Source organism: Moschus berezovskii, chromosome 16 (assembly GCF_049115385.1).
Source record: "Moschus berezovskii isolate FMDL1 chromosome 16, NW_MosBer_1.0, whole genome shotgun sequence".
In the NCBI taxonomy this organism is placed as follows: domain Eukaryota; kingdom Metazoa; phylum Chordata; class Mammalia; order Artiodactyla; family Moschidae; genus Moschus; species Moschus berezovskii.
Window position 1 is genome coordinate 10,421,828 of NC_142475.1, and position 20,499 is coordinate 10,442,326.

At 40.9% G+C, this 20,499-nt stretch overlaps 1 protein-coding gene across 2 annotated transcripts in view; it reads right to left on the reverse strand.

Moving 5' to 3' along the window:
- Window positions 1-479: 479 nt before the first annotated feature.
- The window catches only part of TRIQK (triple QxxK/R motif containing), a 163,661-nt gene continuing 143,641 nt past the window's right edge, over window positions 480-20,499 (reverse strand). For both annotated transcript variants that reach the window (XM_088844660.1, XM_088844659.1), the window contains exon 5: window positions 480-1,186. In XM_088844660.1, coding sequence (XP_088700786.1) covers window positions 1,001-1,186 — 186 coding nt within the window. In that variant the 3' untranslated portion in view covers window positions 480-1,000. The remainder of the gene's footprint in view (window positions 1,187-20,499) is intronic.

A 20,499-nucleotide genomic window follows, 5' to 3' on the forward strand; every position in this document is an offset into this window, starting at 1 on the left:
TTTTGCCTGTCTTTTAGTTGTATGAGTCAGTATGGCAAATCTGGTCTTTGTTGCCCAAGTGTTAACTACATAATACTAATTATGTAGATTAAATTAAATTAATTTTTGCTCTTTCCAGTAAAGAAGTAAAATTATCTCAATGATAACACTTTAAATACATTAATTTTAAATGTCTATTGTTTGATTTTTGCCTTAACATATTTATTTTTTTTCCTTCCTGGGAAGAAAATACTGTTTTCTAGCTTTCTGAAAAATTGAAGCAATGGCTATACCTACATGAAATGATACTAATTTCCTTTAGAAAGTAACTGATTACCTGGGGAAAAGTTTATGAAATGTTTTTACAAGCTTTCAGAGCTAGTATGTGGGGATTTTAGAAGGTGTCTAAGTGACTGGGTGTCTAAGTCACTATTTCTCCCTAATAAGTGTTTTTGTGTCAGAAAGTTCCCCTGAGAAGTTAGTATAGAGTGGGCCTCAGTGATGTGGCAACTTGGGCATCATAAAACATTATGGAAAACTCTTTTTAGGATTATTAACTGTACCAGTGACTCTGGCACATTTTTGTTCCCACTTCCTGGTAATACTTTCGGCAATGATTTATTTAATTCTTCAAGACTCAGCTGAAACGAGTTGGTTTTTATTTTTCACAACGCTTCCAAACTAATGTCAATACTCCCCCCTTCTGCTGTTCACCTAGCGTTTTGTAAACAGCCTCACTTAGTGCTCACAGGGATATACAGTGCTTGTTTACTGTCATGTCCTTTCCACCAATAAGAAAGAGTAGGCACTCTTACATTACAGGGCCCTATTGTTCATGTTTATGTTGGTACATCCCACCCACTACATAAGCTGATAAATATTTATGAGGCCAAATAACATATGTGAGACATTCAGAGATGATGGTAAGAAGATATTACTGGTAGGAACCAAGAATAACTAATAGGGAGTGTGCGTGTGTGTTAGTCGCTCAGTCGTGTCCAGCGCTTTGCAACCCCATGGATCATAGCTCGCCAGGCTTCTCTGTCCATGGAATTCTACAGGCAAGAATACTGGAGTGGGTTGCGATTGCCTCCTCCAGGGGATCTTCCTGACCAGGGATCGAACCTGCGTCTCTTGTGTCTCGTGCATTGGCAGGCGGATTCTTTACCACTGTGCCACCTGGGAAGCCCCAGATCTGACACTTTCCCTAGGGAAAAGAAATGGAAAGTTACTAAGAGCATTTACCCTTAAATCAGAATGAGTGCCTATATTACTAAATAAAGAATGTCAAATTTCATAAAACAAATTTGTATGTTTTCCTTTCAAAAGGGATACATTTTATTATCTTAAAAATTTATCATAATTTCAATATTTCAAAAACACTTGAGGCAAAGTACAAAATAAAGACATACTTTAGAATCTATAACTACCCCATCCACCTATCTCCCCTTCTTCTCCATCCTCCTTCCCCTCCTTATAGCTTAAGGGTATTTTCTAAAGCTATTTTTTAAACCGTCTCCATAAATGTTCAGTATTTGCACTGAATACCGCAACTCTTTCAGGAACACTTAATATTTAGCCATCATCACATGCAAAACCTGTATATAGGTCAAGAAGCAACCGGACATGGAAAAACAGACAGATTCAAAATGGGGAAAGGATTACATCAATGCTGTATATACACCCTAAACATATACAATCCTATATATGTCACCCTGAAATTTAACTTATATGCAGAACACATCATTCGAAATACAGGCTGGATGAACAACAAGTTGGAATCAAGATTGCAGGGTGAAATATCAATAAGCTCAGATATGCAGATGACACCACCCTCCAGCGAAGAGGAATTAAAGAGCCTCTTGATGAAGGTGAAAGAGGAGAGTGAAGAAGCTGGCTTAAAACTCAACATTCAAAAAACGAAAACCATGGCATCTGGTCCCATCCCTTCATGGCAAATAGATGGGGAAACAATGGAAACAGTGAAAGACTTTGTCTTCTTGGGCTCCAAAATCATTGCAGATGGTGACTGCAGCCATGAAATTAAAAGACGTTTGCTCCTTGGAAGAAAATCTATGACAACCTAGACAGCATATTAAAAAGCAGAGACATTATTTTGCCGACAAAGGTCCGTCTAGTCGAAGCTATGGTGTTTTCCAGTAGTCATGTATGGATGTGAGAGTTGGACTATAAAGAAAGCTGAGGATTGAAGAATTGATACTTTTGAACTGTGGTGTTGGAGAAGACTCTTGAGAGTCCCTTGGACTGCAAGGAGATCCAACCAGTCCATCCTAAAGGAGATCAGTCCCGCATATTCATTGGAAGGACTGATGCTGAAGTTGAAACTCCAATACTTCAGCCACCTGATGCAAAAAGCCGACTCACTGGAAAACACCCTGATGCTGGGAAAGACTGAAGGCAGGAGAAGGGGACGACAGAGGATGAGATGGTTGGATGGCATCACTGACTCAATGGGCATGAACTTGAGCAAGCTCTGGGAGCTGGTGATGGACAGGGAGGCCTGGCGTGCTGCAGTCCATGCATGGGGTCGCAAAGAGTTGGACACGACTGAGCAACTGAACAATAACAAAATACTGATATTTCCAGAAGGCTTATCTCCATCTTTAGATCTGGTTAAAAAACAAAAATCTTTTTAATAGTAACTAGTCACCAAGAAGTAGGAGAATTTGATTATGAATAGAAAAGCAAATGCTTTAAAATGCTTAAAATGACCAAATCAGGATATTGAGATAGGAAAATCAGTAAATAAAGTAATAAGTAACCTCAGTTCAAAAATTTATTTCAACATGTATATTATCATATGTGAAAGGAATCGCCAGTCCAGGTTCAATGCATGATACAGGATACTCGGGGCTGGTGTACTGGGATGAACCAGAGGGATGGGATGGGGAGGGAGGTGGGAGGGAGGTTCAAGATGGGGAACACATGTACACCCGGGGCAGATTCATGTCAATGTATAGCAAAACCAATACAATAATGTAAAGTAATTAGCCTCCAATTAAAATAAATAGATTAAAAAAATTATTTCAAAAATACCTCTACTGTACTGTAACATGATGATAAAGTTGCAGTACCTCTAATATAAATGACCTGTGTGAAGGACCATTACCACTTAAGGTCTAAAGCTAACACACAAAGTTAAAATCCAGGGTGGTGCAAAGCCAAAAGGAAGTCTGCTAATTTGGGAGCACACAGTGCAGATGATGCACTGATTGTTTCCTGAGTCACTACTTGGGGCCACTTGCTTCTAGACTTTCCATTCCCGCTGCCTCTTAGAATGGCTCACTCGGGTTGAACTGCTGCTTTGCATTAAACATGCTTAATATATAACACAAGTCTCCCCTCCCGTCCTCCCTCCCTCTCTTCCTTTCTTCCGACTCACACTGCGGCATTGCCTACTAAGGATATGTACACAATACAACACAACGAAACAAACCATCCTTACCTCTTTGTCGAAGCAGAGGAAAGACAGACACATGAGCCAAGTAAGTCAAATCGATAAGTTGGCTAAAATGTCAAAAATGTTATTCTCCATTTATCTCCCCTCTCCTCCCTCCATCCTCCCTGTACCACGGTGGACAGGCATGCCTCTGACAATACATCCTTCAGACTCTTGCCACCTGACTTGCAATTTATTCTGGCCAATGAGAGGCTGATAAGGTGCACATCTCTGGCAATAGCAGAGCTCCCCCAGAATGAAAGTACTCCTCCTCCAGAGCTCCACTCTCCCTGGTCCCAATAACCCTCCTTTCTCCCCTTACCCTTTCATCTCTAGAATTGGTAACGAACTTTCATTTCTAGTCTCCGAATGCATTTGCTTATTCCTTTGTAAATAGTTTCTTTATTTGAACCAGCCAGAGGGCTTTCTGCCAAGACCCGGCCTTGTTGTAGAAACATAAGAGAAGGCTGTTAGTTCTGTCTGGGGAAGTTAGAGACGTGTATTTTGCATTGATACCTAAAAGATAAGTAGTTATTCTCTAGACAGTATGGCAGGTCAAGAGATTACAGAGAGAAGACACTGGACCTACAGTACAGCAGAGTATGTAAGAACCTGGCATGAACATAACATGAATTATAAACAACTCAATATTTCCAAGTGTGAAGAGAAAGATCCTGGTCACCAAGAATTAAATCTTGGACGTTTATTTAGCTGATCCTCTCTAAAGGATTTTGGGCTTCCCCAGGTGCCTGCCAAACAGGAGACGTGGGTTTGATTCCTGGGTCAGGAGAAAGAAATAGAAACCCACTCCAATATTCTTGCCTGGGAAATCCCACGGACAGAGGTTCCTGGTGGGCTACAGTCTATAGGATCACAAAAAATCAGACACAGCTTAGCGACTAAACAGCAGCAGCTCTGAAGGATTTTGAATTAGTTACCAAATATGTTATTAGTTATCAAATTTTAAAATTAGTCATCAAATTTCCTTCTCACGAAAGATATGAAAACTCTGATTTATTTGACACCAGTTATGTATAAGAAATTGTTCTAGCTGCTTTTGGTGTGTGACTGCTATGCAGTATACTGAGGCGGGCCAGCGCAGGTGAAAGTGAAAGAAAGTGAAGCCGCTCAGTCGTGTGCGACTCTTTGCAATCCCAGGGACTGTAGCCTGCCAGGCTCCTCTGTCCATGGGATTCTCCAGGCAAGAGTGCTGGAGTAGGTTGCCATTTCCTTCTCCAGGGGATCTTCCCAACCCAGGGATTGAACCCAGGTCTCCTGCACTGCAGGCAGACGCTTTATCCTCTGAGCCACCAGGGAAGCCCTATACTAATTGTAAATGGAGTGTCCATATGATCTACTATAAATAATGGCAAAGACATTCCTGTCTTTAAACTAAAAATGCCAGATAATAAAGTGAAGCAGTAGATTCAGAATACTAGAATGAGCTCAGAGATCATGTGATGAGTTGATGCCTCTTCAACTCTTTACCATCAGGGTATTCCCTGTGCATACAGGGAATGTAACAATCAGAACTAAAAATCTTCCAGGGCTCCTTGATTCTACCTTTGAACCATTCTTTGTCTTTGACAATAAGACAACTGTGCCTGAAGTTTAGCTAGAAAATAGCTCCTTATTTTGCCAACTAAAACAGCACTCCCCAAATTCTTTCTATATTATGCTGACATTACACGTGCTCTCTGGAAAGAGACTTCCAAGAAATATGAAAAAAAAAAGCCTGCATAATATCCACCTCATTAAAGAAGTTTTGTAGTAAGTGAATCTATTTTTATTTAATGCAAAGTTCTCCAAATATACTTGACCGCAAAGTGTTTGTCTATTTTTATTTTCATCACATGGCGTGTTAACATTCTAGGAACGAGTTGTCTTGCGTAGATCCTCTAAAAATGAAAGCTTGAGTCAAGGGGAAAGTGGAGGTAATATGTTTAGAGGGTACAAGCCCAGAGAAGCAAATGGCACCCCACTCCAGTACCCTTGCCTGGAAAATCCCATGGATGGAGGAGCCTGGTGGGCTGCAGTCCATGGGGCTGCAAAAAGTTGGACACGACTGGGCGACTTCACTTTCACAAGTCCAGAGGACATGAAAGGGGATGCAGCCATGGGTAGAACATGTCAGCTGCCACTTTACAGGGAGCCAGACGGAGATACAGCAGAGTTACACCTCCCCTCACAATGAGTGGGTCACACAGGGGATAAAGGAAGGGAAGGCATCTGCAAACTTCCTCAGCCCACCTTTTTCACAGGTCTGCTGCTGCTACGTCGCTTCAGTCATGTCCGACTCTGTACGACCCCATAGATAGCAGCCCACCAGGCTCCCCCGTCCCTGGGATTCTCCAGGCAAGAATACTGGAGTAGGCTGCCATTTCCTTCTCCAGTGCATGAATGTGAAAAGTGAAAGTGAAAAGTGAAAGTGAAGTCGCTCAGTCGTGTCCGACTCTTCACGACCCCATGGACTGCAGCCTACCAGGCTCCTCTGTCAATGGGATTTTTCAGGCAAGAGTACTGGAGTGGGGTGCCATTGCCTTCTCCGTTTTCATAGGTCAAGGATGATCTATCCTCAGTTCAGTTCAGTTCAGTTCAGTCGCTCAGTCGTGTCCGACTCTCCGCGACCCCATGAATCACAGCACGCCAGGCCTCCCTGTCCATCACCAACTCCCGGAGTACACTCAAACTCATGTCCACAGAGTCGGTGATGCCATCCAGCCATCTCATTCTCCGTCGTCCCCTTCTCCTCCCGCCCCCAACCTTTCCCAGCATCAGAGTCTTTTCCAGTGAGTCAACTCGTCTCATGAGGTGGCCAAAGTATTGGAGTTTCAGCTTTAGCATCAGTCCCTCCAATGAACATCCAGGATTGATCTCCTTTAGAATGGACTGGTTGGATCTCCTTGCAGTCCAAGGGACTCTCAAGAGTCTTCTCCAACACCACAGTTCAAAAGCATCGATTCTTCGGCGATCAGCTTTCTTCACAGTCCAACTCTCACATCCATACATGACCACGGGAAAAACCATTGCCTTGACTAGACGGACCTTGGTCGGCAAAGTAATGTCTCTGCTTTTTAATATACTATCAAGGTTGGTCATAACTTTCCTTCCAAGGAGCAAGCGTCTTTTAATTTCATGGCTGCAATCAGCATCTGCAGTGATCTTGGAGCCCCAAAAAACAAAGTCTGACACTGTTTCCACTGTTTTTCCATCTATTTCCCATGAAGTGATGGGACCAGATGCCATGATCTTTGTTTTCTGAATGTTGAGCTTCAAGCCAACCTTTTCACTCTCCTCTTTCACTTTCATCAAGAGGCTTTTGAGTTCCTCTTCACTTTCTGCCATAAGGGTAGTGTCATCTGCATATCTGAGGTTATTGATATTTCTCCCAGCAATCTTGATTCCAGCTTGTGCTTCTTCCAGCCCAGCGTTCCTCATGATGTACTCTGCATATAAGTTAAATAAGCAAGGTGACAATATACAACCTTGACGCACTCCTTTTCCTATTTGGAACCAGTCTGTTGTTCCATGACCGGTTCTAACTGTTGCTTCCTGACCTGCATACAGGTTTCTCAAGAGGCAGGTCAGGTGGTCTGGGATTCCCATCTCTTTCAGAATGTTCCACAGTTTATTGTGATCCACACAGTCAAAGGCTTTGGCATAGTCAATGAAGCAGAAATAGATGTTTTTCTGAAACTCTCTTGCTTTCTCCATGATCCAGCGGATGTTGGCAATTTGATCTCTGGTGCCTCTGCCTTTTCTAAAACCTGCTTGAACATCTGGGAGTTCACGGTTTACATACTGCTGAAGCCTGGCTTGGAGAATTTTGAGCATGACTTTACTAGCGTGTGAGATGAGTGCAATTGTGCGGTAGTTTGAGCATTCTTTGGCATTGCCTTTCTTTGGGATTGGAATGAAGACTGACCTCTTCCAGTCCTGTGGCCACCGCTGAGTTTTCCAAATCTGCTGGCATATTGAGTGCAGCACTTTCACAGCATCATCTTTCAAGACTTGAAATAGCTCAACTGGAATTCCATCACCACCACTAGCTTTGTTCGTAGTGATGCTTTCCAAGGCCCACTTGACTTCACATTCCAAGATGTCTGGCTCTAGGTCAGTGATCACATTATCGTGACTATCTTGGTCGTGAAGATCTTTTTTGTACAGTTCTTCTGTGTATTCCTGCCACCTCTTTTTAATATCTTCTGCTTCTGTTAGGTCCATACCATTTCTGTCCTTTATCGAGCCCATCTTTGCATGAAATGTTCCCTTGGAATCTCTAATTTTCTTGAAGAGGTCTCTTGTTTTTCCTATTCTGTTGTTTTCCTCTATTTCTTTGCATTGATCACTGAGGAAGGCTTTCTTATCTCTCCTTGCTATTCTTTGGAACTCTGCATTCAGATGCTTATATCTTTCCTTTTCTCCTTTGCTTTTCGCCTCTCTTCTTTTTACAGCTATTTGTAAGGCCTCCTCAGACAGCCATTTCGCTCTTTTGCATTTCTTTTCCATGGGGATGGTCTTGGTCCCTGTCTCCTGTACAATGTCACGAACCTCCGTCCAGAGTTCATCAGGCACTCTATCAATCAGATCTAGTCCCTTAAATCTATTTCTCACTTCCACTGCATAATCATAAGGGATTTGATTGAGGTCATATCTGAATGGTCTAGTGGTTTTCCCTACTTTCTTCAATTTAAGTCTGAACTTCGCAATAAGGAGTTCATGATCTGAGCCACAGTCAGCTCCTGGTCTTGTTTTCGCTAACTGTATACAGCTTCTCCATCTTTGGTTGCAAAGAATATAATCAATCTGATTTCGGTGTTGACCATCTGGTGATGTCCATGTGTTGATCTATCCTAACTCTCCTCTATCCTCAGGTTGCCATGGTTGGCCCTCAGTTGGTCCTCTGGGGAGTGAGATTCCAATCCCTACATTTGAATCCAAAAATAGAGGGGTGCGTCCTCAAGGGTAGGCCCACCTGTGGGGTGTAAAGGCCATCAGGTCCCAGGCGTCGACTGGGAGTGCAGCCGGCTCACAGAGCATGGCGTGGTGGGCGCAGCTGCGGTGCTGTGGAGTTGAAAGGTACAGGGCTGCCTTGGGATCGTGGAGATGGTGATTCTCTTTTCACATAGTCACCCTTTAATATTAGTAGCCTCGTGACATCTTTGAGGCTTTTTAAAGTTGATCCCCTCAATTCCTAAGACTGAATCCTTTTGTCTGCCTCTCCTTTGGTAGCTCTTCTATTAATATTTACTTCTCGTCTATTTAAAAAGGATATATGTGTATGTATAACTGATTCACTTTGCTGCACACCTGAAACTAACATGACACCTTAAATCAACTATATCCCAATTAAAAAAAATTTTTTTAAAGAAGGTACTTAAAAAAATGACTTCTCTTACTACAAACTCTATCCCTGGTGTCTGACTAGACTGTTCTGCATTCTAGATAAAAGATTCTGTTCATATTGCCAAAAAATTGTCTTTTATGGCACATGTATCACATTCTGTCTTGAGAAACTAAGTTGTTTCTTTTCTTACACTGCTGTTTAGCCATCCTGCACTTGAAGACTGGAAATTTTCATTATCAAATATACATTCAAAAAGATAAAGTTCAAAGAGTAGCACTTGAACTTTATCTTTTTAAATGTATTCTGGCTGAATTGAATCCATTGCTTCAATCAATTGGTTTAGCCTAGTATCTTAATGAGAATGAGACAGCTTTCAGATTTATGTTGCTTAAAGTGAAGTGAAAGTCACTCAGTCGTGTCCGACTCTTTGCGACCCCATGGACTGCATAGTCCATGGAATTCTCCAGGCCAGAATACTGGAGTGGGTAGCCTTTCCCTTCTCCCGGGGATCTTCCCAACCCAGGGTTTGAACCCAGGTCTCCTGCATTGAAGGCGGATTCTTTACGAACTGAGCTATGAGGGAAGCCCATTTGCAAAATATGCTGTCTAACTCATTTTCTAGTATGCCTCCTAAAATCTCCCTGTAGGCTTATACTAATCCTCTGGTCCAGGAGTCTCCAAATGTTTTTTGAAATCCCACCACCATAATAAAAAGATAATTGAAAGACTGGAAGCACTGTACTTATATTATGTGTATATATATATATATATATATATATATATTCAGTTCAGTTCAGTTGCTCAGTCGTGTCCGACTCTCCGTGACCCCATGAATCTCAGCATGCCAGGCCTCCCTGTCCATCACCAACTCCCGGAGTTCACTCAAACTCATGTCCATGGAGTCGGTGATGCCATCCAGCCATCTCATTCTCTGCCGTCCCCTTCTCCTCTGGCCCCCAATCCTTCCCAGCATCAGACTCTTTTCCAGTGAGTCAATAGTTAGAACAGGAAAAAGGAGTTCATAATGGCGGTGGCTAAAAGACAAAGAAGGGGGAAACCCATGAAAATAGAACAAAGGAAGGTCCGAGGATGGGAGTGAGGACATCAGGTAGAACAAACAGAGCTCCTGGCTAGCTCAGTTTACATAGGGCAGGCCCAGGGGGAGGAGAAAAAAACGTATAAAAGGAGGAGCCAAAATTGGGCTGGGGGTTCTCTTCTCTTTGGGTTTTTTGGGTCAGTCCGCCCTCATGTCTCCAGGATGTATTTTCCTTTGCTTTCTAAATAAAACTGAACTGTAACACAGAGCTATAACACTGGTCCATCTGTCGCTTCAAATTTTTGTTGCAATGAGACAGAACTGAGGAAATTACAAACTCCCCTGACATATATATATACATGAAATGAAGTTGCTTCAGTTATATCCGACCCAGTGGGTGATAGCCCACCAGGCTCCTTCATCCATGGGATTTTCCAGGCAAGAATAATGGATTGGGTTTCCATTTCCTTCTCCATTATATGCATAACTATGGCATTATTTCATTAACAAACTCAAAAATTATTTAAATATTTATCATCACCTTTAATGAAATTATGTATAATACTAAGATGAGTTTCAAATGACTTTAAATGTTAAGGAAAAATATAGGCTTGCTTCATGGGTTAGATGCCTTAATTTTAAAAGTCTTTCTAATTATTAGTTTATATTATCATTAATAACTCAAGGCAAGATAAGGTTTATTAATAAATATAGTGGATGAAATCTACATATTAAACACTGTTCATAATAGTTCCTAAATATTTTTCAAATTCTTTGGGGATTTGATTAGATTGTCATGATTATTCTTTCGAATATGACCAACAACATCCTGTCCTAATATGTAAGAAGTCTCAGCTTTGCCATTTTCCTATTGTTCATGTGTATTTATGCTATTAGTATTATCTTCAATGTTTTTTGTCTTTGTTTTTTATTTCTGGGCTTCCCTAGTGGCTCAGCGATAAAGAATCCAAACCTTCAATGCAGGAGATGCAATGATTATTCAATTCCTGGGTCAGGAAGAATTCCCGGAGAAGGAAATGGCAACCTACTCCAGTATTCTAGCCTGGGAAATTCCATGGACAGAGGAGCCTAGGGGGGCTACCATCCATGAGGTCACGAAAGAATCAGACATAATGTGGCAACTAAAAAAGCACAACAAGGAATCTTTATACAGCATTTATCTGTTTTGTGGCAATGCTCATTTATTAAAACAAGACAATATATTCTTTAAATTTATTTAATGAGGCACACAGCAGCCCAATACACTGCAATACCTTGAAAGCAAATGAGAGAGTGAGGGCAAGGCTGCATGCCTCTCTGTGTTGTAGACGAACCCTTTATATTTACAGATAAATGACTGCCTGATATACAATACACTGAACAGAGGTGTTATTTTTAAGCCCCATGTTAAATATTAATAGAGCTTAATATCTTGATCATTTTAATATAAAAATACAAAGATAGCTTATAACATTTTCTTTGCAAACCCAGCAAATCATCTTGTGCACCACACTTTGAGGACCATTACTCTAAATCACACCCACTTATACAGTCAATTAGGGCAACTGATTCACCTCTCTGCATCCCAGTCATCTCCCAGTTACTCCTGTTGTAGTTTAGGGTCCAACTTACACAGTCTTCTTCTCCTTCAAAGCCCAATCAGTTCAGTCACTCATTCATGTCTACTCTTTGTGACCCCATGGACTGCAGCACACCACACTTCCTTGGCCATCACAACTCCTGGAGTTTACTCAAACTCATGTCCATTGAGTCAGTGATGCCATCCAACCATCTCATCCTCTGTCGTCCCCTTCTCTTCCCACTTTCAATCTTTCCCAGCATCAGGGTCTTTTGAAATGAGTCAGCTCTTCACATCAGGTGGCCAAAGTACTGGAGTTTCAGCTTCAGCATCAGTCCTTCCAATGAATATTCAGGACTGATTTCCCTTAGGATGGACTGGTTGGATCTCCTTGCAGTCCAAGGGACTCTCAAGAGTCTTCTCCAACACTGTCAATTCTTCGGTGCTCAGTTTTCTTTATAGTCCAACTCTCACATCCATACAGGACTACTGGAAAAATCATAGCTTTGACTAGATGGACCTTTGTTGGCAAAGTAATGTCTCTGCTTTTTAATATGCTGTCTAGGCTTGTCATAAACCTAATGGTAAGGAGTAGAACAGGGAGATGGTTGAAAATCAAAGCCTCAGCCTATTTAGGGATGTGCATCACTTCAAAAGTATAATAATTCATAACAAAGATATGATTGATAACTGAGGTCAACATGGTTGTCTCCTGCCCTCTCCCTAACCCCACCCCCATGCCTACCCCTGACTCCCTGTCCAGGTCTAGACCTCAGAAATGGGGAAGAGTGTGGTCTGCAAACAACCTCAGATACCTGCTCCATGTCTGCTGCTTGGAGAGTATCTCTGCCTCAGGGCGACAGCAGTGACACTCACTATGTGTCTATAGGGGAGCCCCAGTGGGCTCAGTGGAGCACAGTGAGCTCTGTAACATGTGAGTTCAAGGGCAGAAGTCTGTGCATTCAAGGGCAGAGGGAGCTGAGGAAAAGCCTCATCTTAATTCTTTTCAGCTAAACAAAGAACTCAAGAGAACCAAGATGGAGTCTCTACCCACCGCTGAGGGGCAACCGTGTGTGAGACAGTTGGGATGAGAAGCACTGACTGTTAGGCTCTCCACAGGCCTGGGGGGAGCAAGTCTGGAGAGGAGAGAATAAAGCCCGAAATGCCCCTTTAGGCCCCTTCCATGGAAATATAAAAATAGAGGAGAAGGATCCCTCCCTGAAAAAAACACCTGGCAGGACTGGTAAAATGATTAAAGGAAGTGTACACAGAAAGCTCCTAAACATGGTTACATACATAGCAGGTATTTCATAAAATTAGCTGAAAAAGTAAGAATTTTCCTTGAACTATATATCTGAACTCCAATGGGAAGAAGTTGCCAGTAATTACTAATAATGACTAATTTTCCACAGGCACTTTAGTCACTCCTTGTATATTATTGCTATTATTAAGTACCTAACAAGGTTTGTTGGCATAGAACAATGCATTGCCTTGAATTGAAAATAGGCAGTAATTCAATAGAAAAAAAATTTATAGGCAGTGTAGAACCCCTTAAGTTGAATTAGATTCTTAAATATAGTACTTATAGTACCCTTGATGTAAGCTTTCTTAAAGCATTAGGGGAATCAAACAAACAAGGTCTATATTTTTGCATAGCGTGTTTTATGTTAAATGCTGCAATATTTATGTTTGGCACTATTCACTCCCTGAGAAAATATAGGCTGTGTGTCTTTTGTTCGCTTGATAGTTCAGACACACTGATACCCAAGGGCTTACTACACCCACAGATTTTGTTACAATACTTATATTTTGAAAAGGGATTTTTACCATTCAAAAGCAAGCCAAGACTAATTTTGTAATTGATGTATACTGTGAGATGTTATTATTTAGTATGTGTGAAATACCTAGAATATCTATCAGCAATGAATATGACATAACAATCTATTTTACACAGTAAAATGACTTGCCAGGATCTGTTTTATCTCCAACCAATTCCCAATTTAATAACTCTTGTTTCTTTTTTTTTTCTTCTTTCCTTTTTTGCCTTATTAAATTTACCATGAAAGCATTCAAGAGCTTGGATTATTTATTCAGTTCTCCTGCACCTGTTTAGAACAAATGGATTCTGACTTCCTCGTTAATTTCAAAAGTTAATGTTTTGCTTATGGAACATTTATGTATTCCTTTCTTTGAGGTATTCCTTTCTTAAAGCAACAATAGTGAAAGTCAATTAGACATATTATTTCCTAGGGCTATGTAACACACAAGTTTTTTTCTCTCAGAAATAGCAAAAGATAGCACTTTCTTCTGCTTTTACTTGGGAAAATGGAATGATGTTCAGTAGTTGGGAACTTAGAGATGGCAAAAAGACTATTTCCTAGAGAACAGTGCAGCACTCAAGGATCTATTGACCAAAGGTCAGATTCTAAGCAAAGAAGAAAGATGATGACTATATGAGCTTCAAGGCTTTCCAAAATGAAGAGCTTGCATTTCAGAGTTCTACTTTCTGCACCAAACTGTGCTGGCATTATACGTCAGGTGCTTTACAGATTCACCCAAATGCTTTTGCAAATAAATAAACCAAAGCCCCTAGAGGATAAGGACATTAGTAATGTCAGGGGAGTTAGTAATTTCCTCGGTTCTGTCTCATCACAATAAAAATTTGAAGCAACAGATGGACCAGTGTTACAGCCCCATGTAATTTCCTCGGACGGACCAGTGTTACAGCTCAGTTTTATTGGCAAGCAAAGGAAAATACATCCTCGAGGCATGAGGGCGCGCTGACCCAAAGACCAGCCCAATTTTGGCTCCTATTTTTATCTGTTTCTCTCCTTCCCCAAGCCTGCCCTATGTGAATCTTAAGTTGGGCCAGCCAGGAGGGCCGTTTGTTTCACCCGAGCTTCTCACTCTAGTCCTCGGACTTTCCTTTGTTCTATTTTCACGCGTTTTCCCCTCCTTTGTCTTTTAGCCACCACCATTCTGGACTCCTTTTTCCTATTCTAACTACCTAACAGAAAGATCAGGTAGTTCACAGGTCATGCAGCAGGGACTCAAGCCAACTCAGTCTATGATTTTTCCACTAAACTATTATCAAATAATAAAAAAGCTATACTCATCAAACTATCGTTTGTGCTTCATTTGTACAGAAAATCTAAGCTATTTAGATTCTAGTCCACTGCCACCTATCAGCGCTATATCTGTAGGGAGGGATCACACTAATTTCAGTTCAATCACGCAGTCTCAAAGGCATGCATGGGTCTATGATTACAAATACCTCTGTAATTCAAAAAGGCAACAGTTCTTCCATTTTTTTCCAATCCATCAAGTTGACTACCTTAGAATAAAATACTCCTATATAAGGTGTCACATGCTGATAATAAGCTTTTTAACAAAGAAATGGAATTAACATTCATTATGCCAGTCTTGAGCAAGAATTTGCTTTCATGATTCTAAAAGAACTTTACAGGAGGGTATATTAGGTCCATTTTATGGATGAGGAATTTAAGTCTAACAGGGAACACGTCAGCTGACAAAGAACACAGAGAAGGCCAGTAGCCCCCCTCTCCTGACCAGAGAATGGTGGGGACACAGGCACAGAAGGGATGAAACAGACCTAGGGCCCAATCTTGGCACTGGCCCTCCCCACAGACGCACCAGTCTCTGGACTAGGCACAGGGCCATCAAGAAAGACTACGTTTCTCTAGCTTATTTTGCTCATGGGTAGTAGTTTCTTTGATGACCTAGTTCTGTGGTGTGGCTTTTCAGAATCATTCTTGAGAGCTCTACCAAGAGTCCATTTCCTCAGCTCTCAGGCTGACTTTGTAACCCATCTACTCCATGTAGAAGGTCCCTTCCTGCTCGAAGAAAATCAAGTGGATTGGTGCTCTGTTAGAGAATTCTCATCAATATTCATGCAAATACAATGGGTTAGTAGAATTTGTGGATCAGACAACATCATTTATACAATTAGTTAGTTAGTTCAGTCGCTCAGTCGTGTCCGACTCTTTGAGACTCCATGAATCACAGTACGCCAGGCCTCCCTGTCCATCACCAACTCCCGGAGTTCACTCAAGCTCACGTCCATCGAGTCGGTGATGCCATCCAGCCATCTCATTCTCTGCCGTCCCCTTCCCCTCCTGCCCCCAATCCCTCCCAGCATCAGAGTCTTTTCCAGTGAGTCAGCTCTTTGCATCAGGTGGCCAAAGTATTGGAGTTTCAGCTTCAGCATCAGTCCTTCCAATGAACACCCAGGACTGAGCTCCTTTAGGATGGACTGGTTGGATCTCCTTGCAGTCCAAGGGACTCTCAAGAGTCATCTCCAACACCACAGTTCAAAAGCATCCATTCTTCGGCGACCAGCTTTCTTCACAATCCAACTCTTACATCCATAGTACTTAATAATTTCCATATTGTTGGTTTAATGGAAGGCCAGAGGGTTTGACTTTTCTTTAAAGGCAGAAAACCTGGTCAGAGATACGGCTAAAGAGGGAAAAAAAAAGGTAACAGATGCAGCAGCCCAGGATGAGAAGGCAGCTCATGGATTATCTGCAGCAATTTTTCCTCTTACTTTGTTTCATCTCTTTGCCATGTGTGTGAAAGAGAAACTAAAAAGTGAAAGTCTAAGGAAGAGAATGGGCAAGTCATGGACAAAGTTTTTTAAACAGAATAAAAATAAAGAAAAATGCCATCACAAAGTATTAGATAACACATCACACAGAAACATTAAATATTGTTTAAAAATTATCTCTTGATGTTAGTTCAAGATTTACAAATGGATTAAGAACTGAAGTTTAAAATACACTGGTCTAAAGAGATTGTGTCCCAAGGAGTTCCAATTCTTCCACTGTCTTTGGGAGATGTTTCTCTTTCTCAATTTCTGCCTTTCTAGTCTTCCACTTTTTTCCCCCCTAGAGGCAGTCTTAATTGTGTCCTAGTAGTTGGAGTTTAACAATAAAATCAACCCGTCTTTCCAGCCCTCTCTCCAAACTACCCAACCATTTAAACTTGTTGACTTTGACTTACCCCCAAGATTTCAGGAAACCAAATTATTAAACTAAATTGTGTCCAAACTCAATAAAGCAGCAATTCTTTTTACAATATCCCTGAAGACTAGCCATTAAAACTCTGCCTGAATAGTTATGTTAATGCTTTTGTTGCCTAATTAATTAAGAGAAGGAATTCAGGTCAGATGTGAAGAACAGTCAGGTATTCTTCCCTAAAAGCAATTAACCACTTGGTTTTAACGTTTATGCTCCTTGAAAACATGCTTATTTACATTGTGCTTCTTTACCTCCCTCCCCAATTCAGGTGTAAACAAAGTGATAAAGTGTTCCTGGTGCATCTGTTAACATAATATTAGCTTCGAACAGCTGAGGATGGCTGGACCTTAACCTCTACTCTATTTCCTCAAAATAACAGTTGTCAGATGCATACATACGGACATGACTACATAAATAAAAACTCAGAAATAAATATATGCAGAGAATCATATGCTCAAACTAAAATTTCTTAATACCACTCTATCAATTGATGTTTTAGTCTTTTCAAGTTCAAGTGATGATCAAAGATTTATATCAATAACCTCAGATAGGCAGATAACACCACCCTTATGGCAGAAAGTGAAGAAGAACTAAATAGCCTCTTGATGAAAGTGAAAGAGGAGAGTGAAAAAGTTGGCTTAAAGCACAACGTTCAGAAAACTAAGATCATGGCATCCGGTCCCATCACTTCATGGCAAATAGATGGGCAAACAGTGGAAACAGTGGTCGACTATATTTTGGGGGGCTCCAAAATCACTGCAGATGGTGACTGCAGGAATGAAATTAAAAGACGCTTACTCCTTGGAAGGAAAGTTATGACCAACCTAGACAGCATATTAAAAAGCAGAGACATCATTACTTTGTCAACAAAGGTCTGTCTAGTCAAGATTATGGTTTCTCCAGTAGTTATGGATGGATGTGAGAGCTGGACTATAAAGAAAGCTGAGCACTGAAGAACTGATGTTTTTGAGCTGTGAAGAAGACTCTTGAAAGTCCCTTGGACTGCAAGGAGATCCAACCAGTCCATCCTAAAGGAAATTGGTCCTGAATATTTATTGGAAGGACTGATGTTGAAGCTGAAACTCCAATACTTTGGCCACCTGATGCGAAGAGCCGACTCATTTGAAAAGACCCCGATGTTAGAAAAGATTGAAGGCAGGAGGAGAAGGGGACGACAGAGGATGAGATGGTTGGATGGCATCACCGACCCAAAAGACATGAGTTTAGGTGAACTCCGGGAGTTGGTGATGGAAAAGGAGGCCTGGCGTGCTGCGGTCCATGTGGTCGCAAAGAGTCAGACATGACTGAGTGACTGAACTGAACTGAGGTCGATTCATGTGGTCAGCCACAAGCAACTACAACATTTCTGGGAGCCTTTGAGTGTTTGGGTGTGCTAGAAACATATAAACTCATTTTTTCTAGATTTGGAGCAGGAGTTACAAACTCAGAAGCCTACTAATAACAGACACGAGTGAAGTGGTGAACAATATGGAACTCCTGGGAACCTGTGTCCATTTAAGGAAGTCCCTATTACTTAGCACAAGCAAGGGTTTTCCATCAAAAGTGTCAGCTTAGTTTTCTAGATTTTTCTACTCTTTAAAGAGAATCCAGGCAATTTTTAAAAAAAGATCTATTTTTAAATGTTGGAACTAGTGCCATTAACAACACAAAAATAAAAGCAAACTATGGGCCAAACAAAATATATCTGAAGGCTAACATGTCTCCAGTTTGGTAAACTTGTTTTAGGCAGATGGGCTGTTTTTCAGCTTCTTTCCTAAAACTGAATATTTATTTTCATTTATTTATATACTCAGACATGAGTAAGTTATTTCTCTAATGTTTTTAAAGTGCTTGAACTAAACTAGATAGAAAATATCTTTGAGACAAATCATCTTAGATCAATGGCTGTTAGATACAGTGGTGGCAGTTCTGCAAGATTGGGGTACAATGGGGGAGTCAGAAAGAAAAGAAATATTTCCTTGTAGAAATTTTTATTAAAGACAACCTTAGGGTCTCTGTCTTATAGAAGTTACTAGAGTGATGGAAATATTCTATTTCGCTCTGTCCAACTAAGCTGACACTTTTGATGGAAAACCCTTGCTACCATGTCTACCATGATATGATAGACATTGGCCACTAGCACTTGAAATGTAGGTAGTACAAGAAGATAATTTTAAATTCTAATTCAATTTAAATTAATTTAAATTAAAATAACTCCATGTGGTTAGTGGCTACTGTACTATACAGCATGGGTCTAGATATACATTCAGTATAAATGTCTGGTTCAAAAGATACCACTCCTGTGTACATCATTATACAGGCATCCCTCTTAGCTCAGTCAGTAAAGAATCTGCCTGCTATGCAGGAGACCCAGGTTTGATTCCTGAGTTGGGAAGTTTCCCTGGAGAAGAAAATGGCAACCTTCTCCAGTGTTCTTGCCTGGAGAATCCCACGGACAGAGGAGCCTGGCAGGCTCTTGTCCATGGGGTCACAAGAGTCGGACACAACTTAGCGACTAAACCACCACCAACCACCAAATAAATTTTTGAACTGCTTTTATTGATTTATATGAGTAAAATAATTTAGATTTTATAGTTTAAATTTTAGTTTTCAATTCTTCTTCAGCAATTGAATTGCCAAACATTTAAATTTGGGTAGCCAGATAAGTAATGAGGGTAACTTGATTCCTTCACTATTAAGTTTCCTCATTATTAGTGAAGTTTATCACCTTACAACATTAAACATTTGGGTTTCTGTGTGAATTGTTCTGTTAATGTACTTTGATCATTTTTATATTGAGCTTTTCTTTTTTCTCTCTTCCTCATTCTTTCTCTACCTCTTCTTCCCTTCTTTCCTTCCTTTTTTTTCTTTTCCTCCTTCCTTCCTCCCTCTGACTCTCCCTGCCTCCTTCCCTTCCTCCCTTAATCAATTTATAAATTCTAAATTTTAATCTTTTGCACACTATATGAATCATGAACATCTTCTCCCAATCTATGTGTTGAATTTTCATTTTGTTTATAGTGGCTTGCTTGATCAGAAGCTTAAATTTGTTTAATGTGCGTGCTAGTCGCTCAATCATATCCAACTCTTCAGTCCTGTGAACCATAGTCCGCCAGGCTTCTCTGTTCATGGAATTTTCTCAGCAAGGAAACTGGAGTGGGTTGCCTTGCCCTCCCCCAGGGGATCTTCCCAACCCAGGGATTGAACCCATGTCTCCTGCATCTCCTACATTGCAGGTGGATTCTCTACAGCTGAGCTACCAGGGAAGCCCATAAAAGTATGATATACCTAGCACTTATTTTACTGCTTGTGCAGTTTGTGCTTTATTGAAGAAATTTGTCTGTTGAATGAAATTTTTCTCATTATTTAAATTATTTTTTGTGTGTGTTTAAAGTTTTAAAAAGTCATCTTTTATAGTCTCTGTTAGTTTGCCCTATTATTACAAATTTGGAAGAGATATAATACTTATTTTATATTTTGTACATTTTCATTCCATCTTTCCATGTATACCGTTTAAGAGCATTTAATTATCTCTGTCATTTTAGAGCTAATATCTTTGAATACCTCTTAAAATTTCTATTTACAAAGATGTTTATTGATATTACATGGATATATGCTAAGTTGCTTCAGTGGTGTCCAACACTTTGTGACACCATGGACTAAACCCTGCCAGGCTCCTCTGTCTATGAGATACTCCAAGCAAGAATAGTGGAGTGGGTTGCCAGGTCATTCTCCAGGGGACCTTCCCGACCCAGGGATCAAACCCTGGGTTTGATTTACCAGACGATTTACCATCTAAGCCACCAGGGAAGCCAATGACACTGCTGCTGCTGCTAAGTCACTTCAGTCATGTCCGACTCTGTGCGACCCCAAAGACAGCCCACCAGGATCCCCCGTCCCTGGGATTCTCCAGGCAAGAACACTGGAATGGGTTGCCATTTCCTTCTCCAATGCATGAAAGTGAAAAGGGAAAGTGAAGTCACTCAGTCATGTCCGACCCTCAGTGACCCCATGGACCGCAGCCCACCAGGCTCCTCTGTCCATGGGATTCTCCAGGCA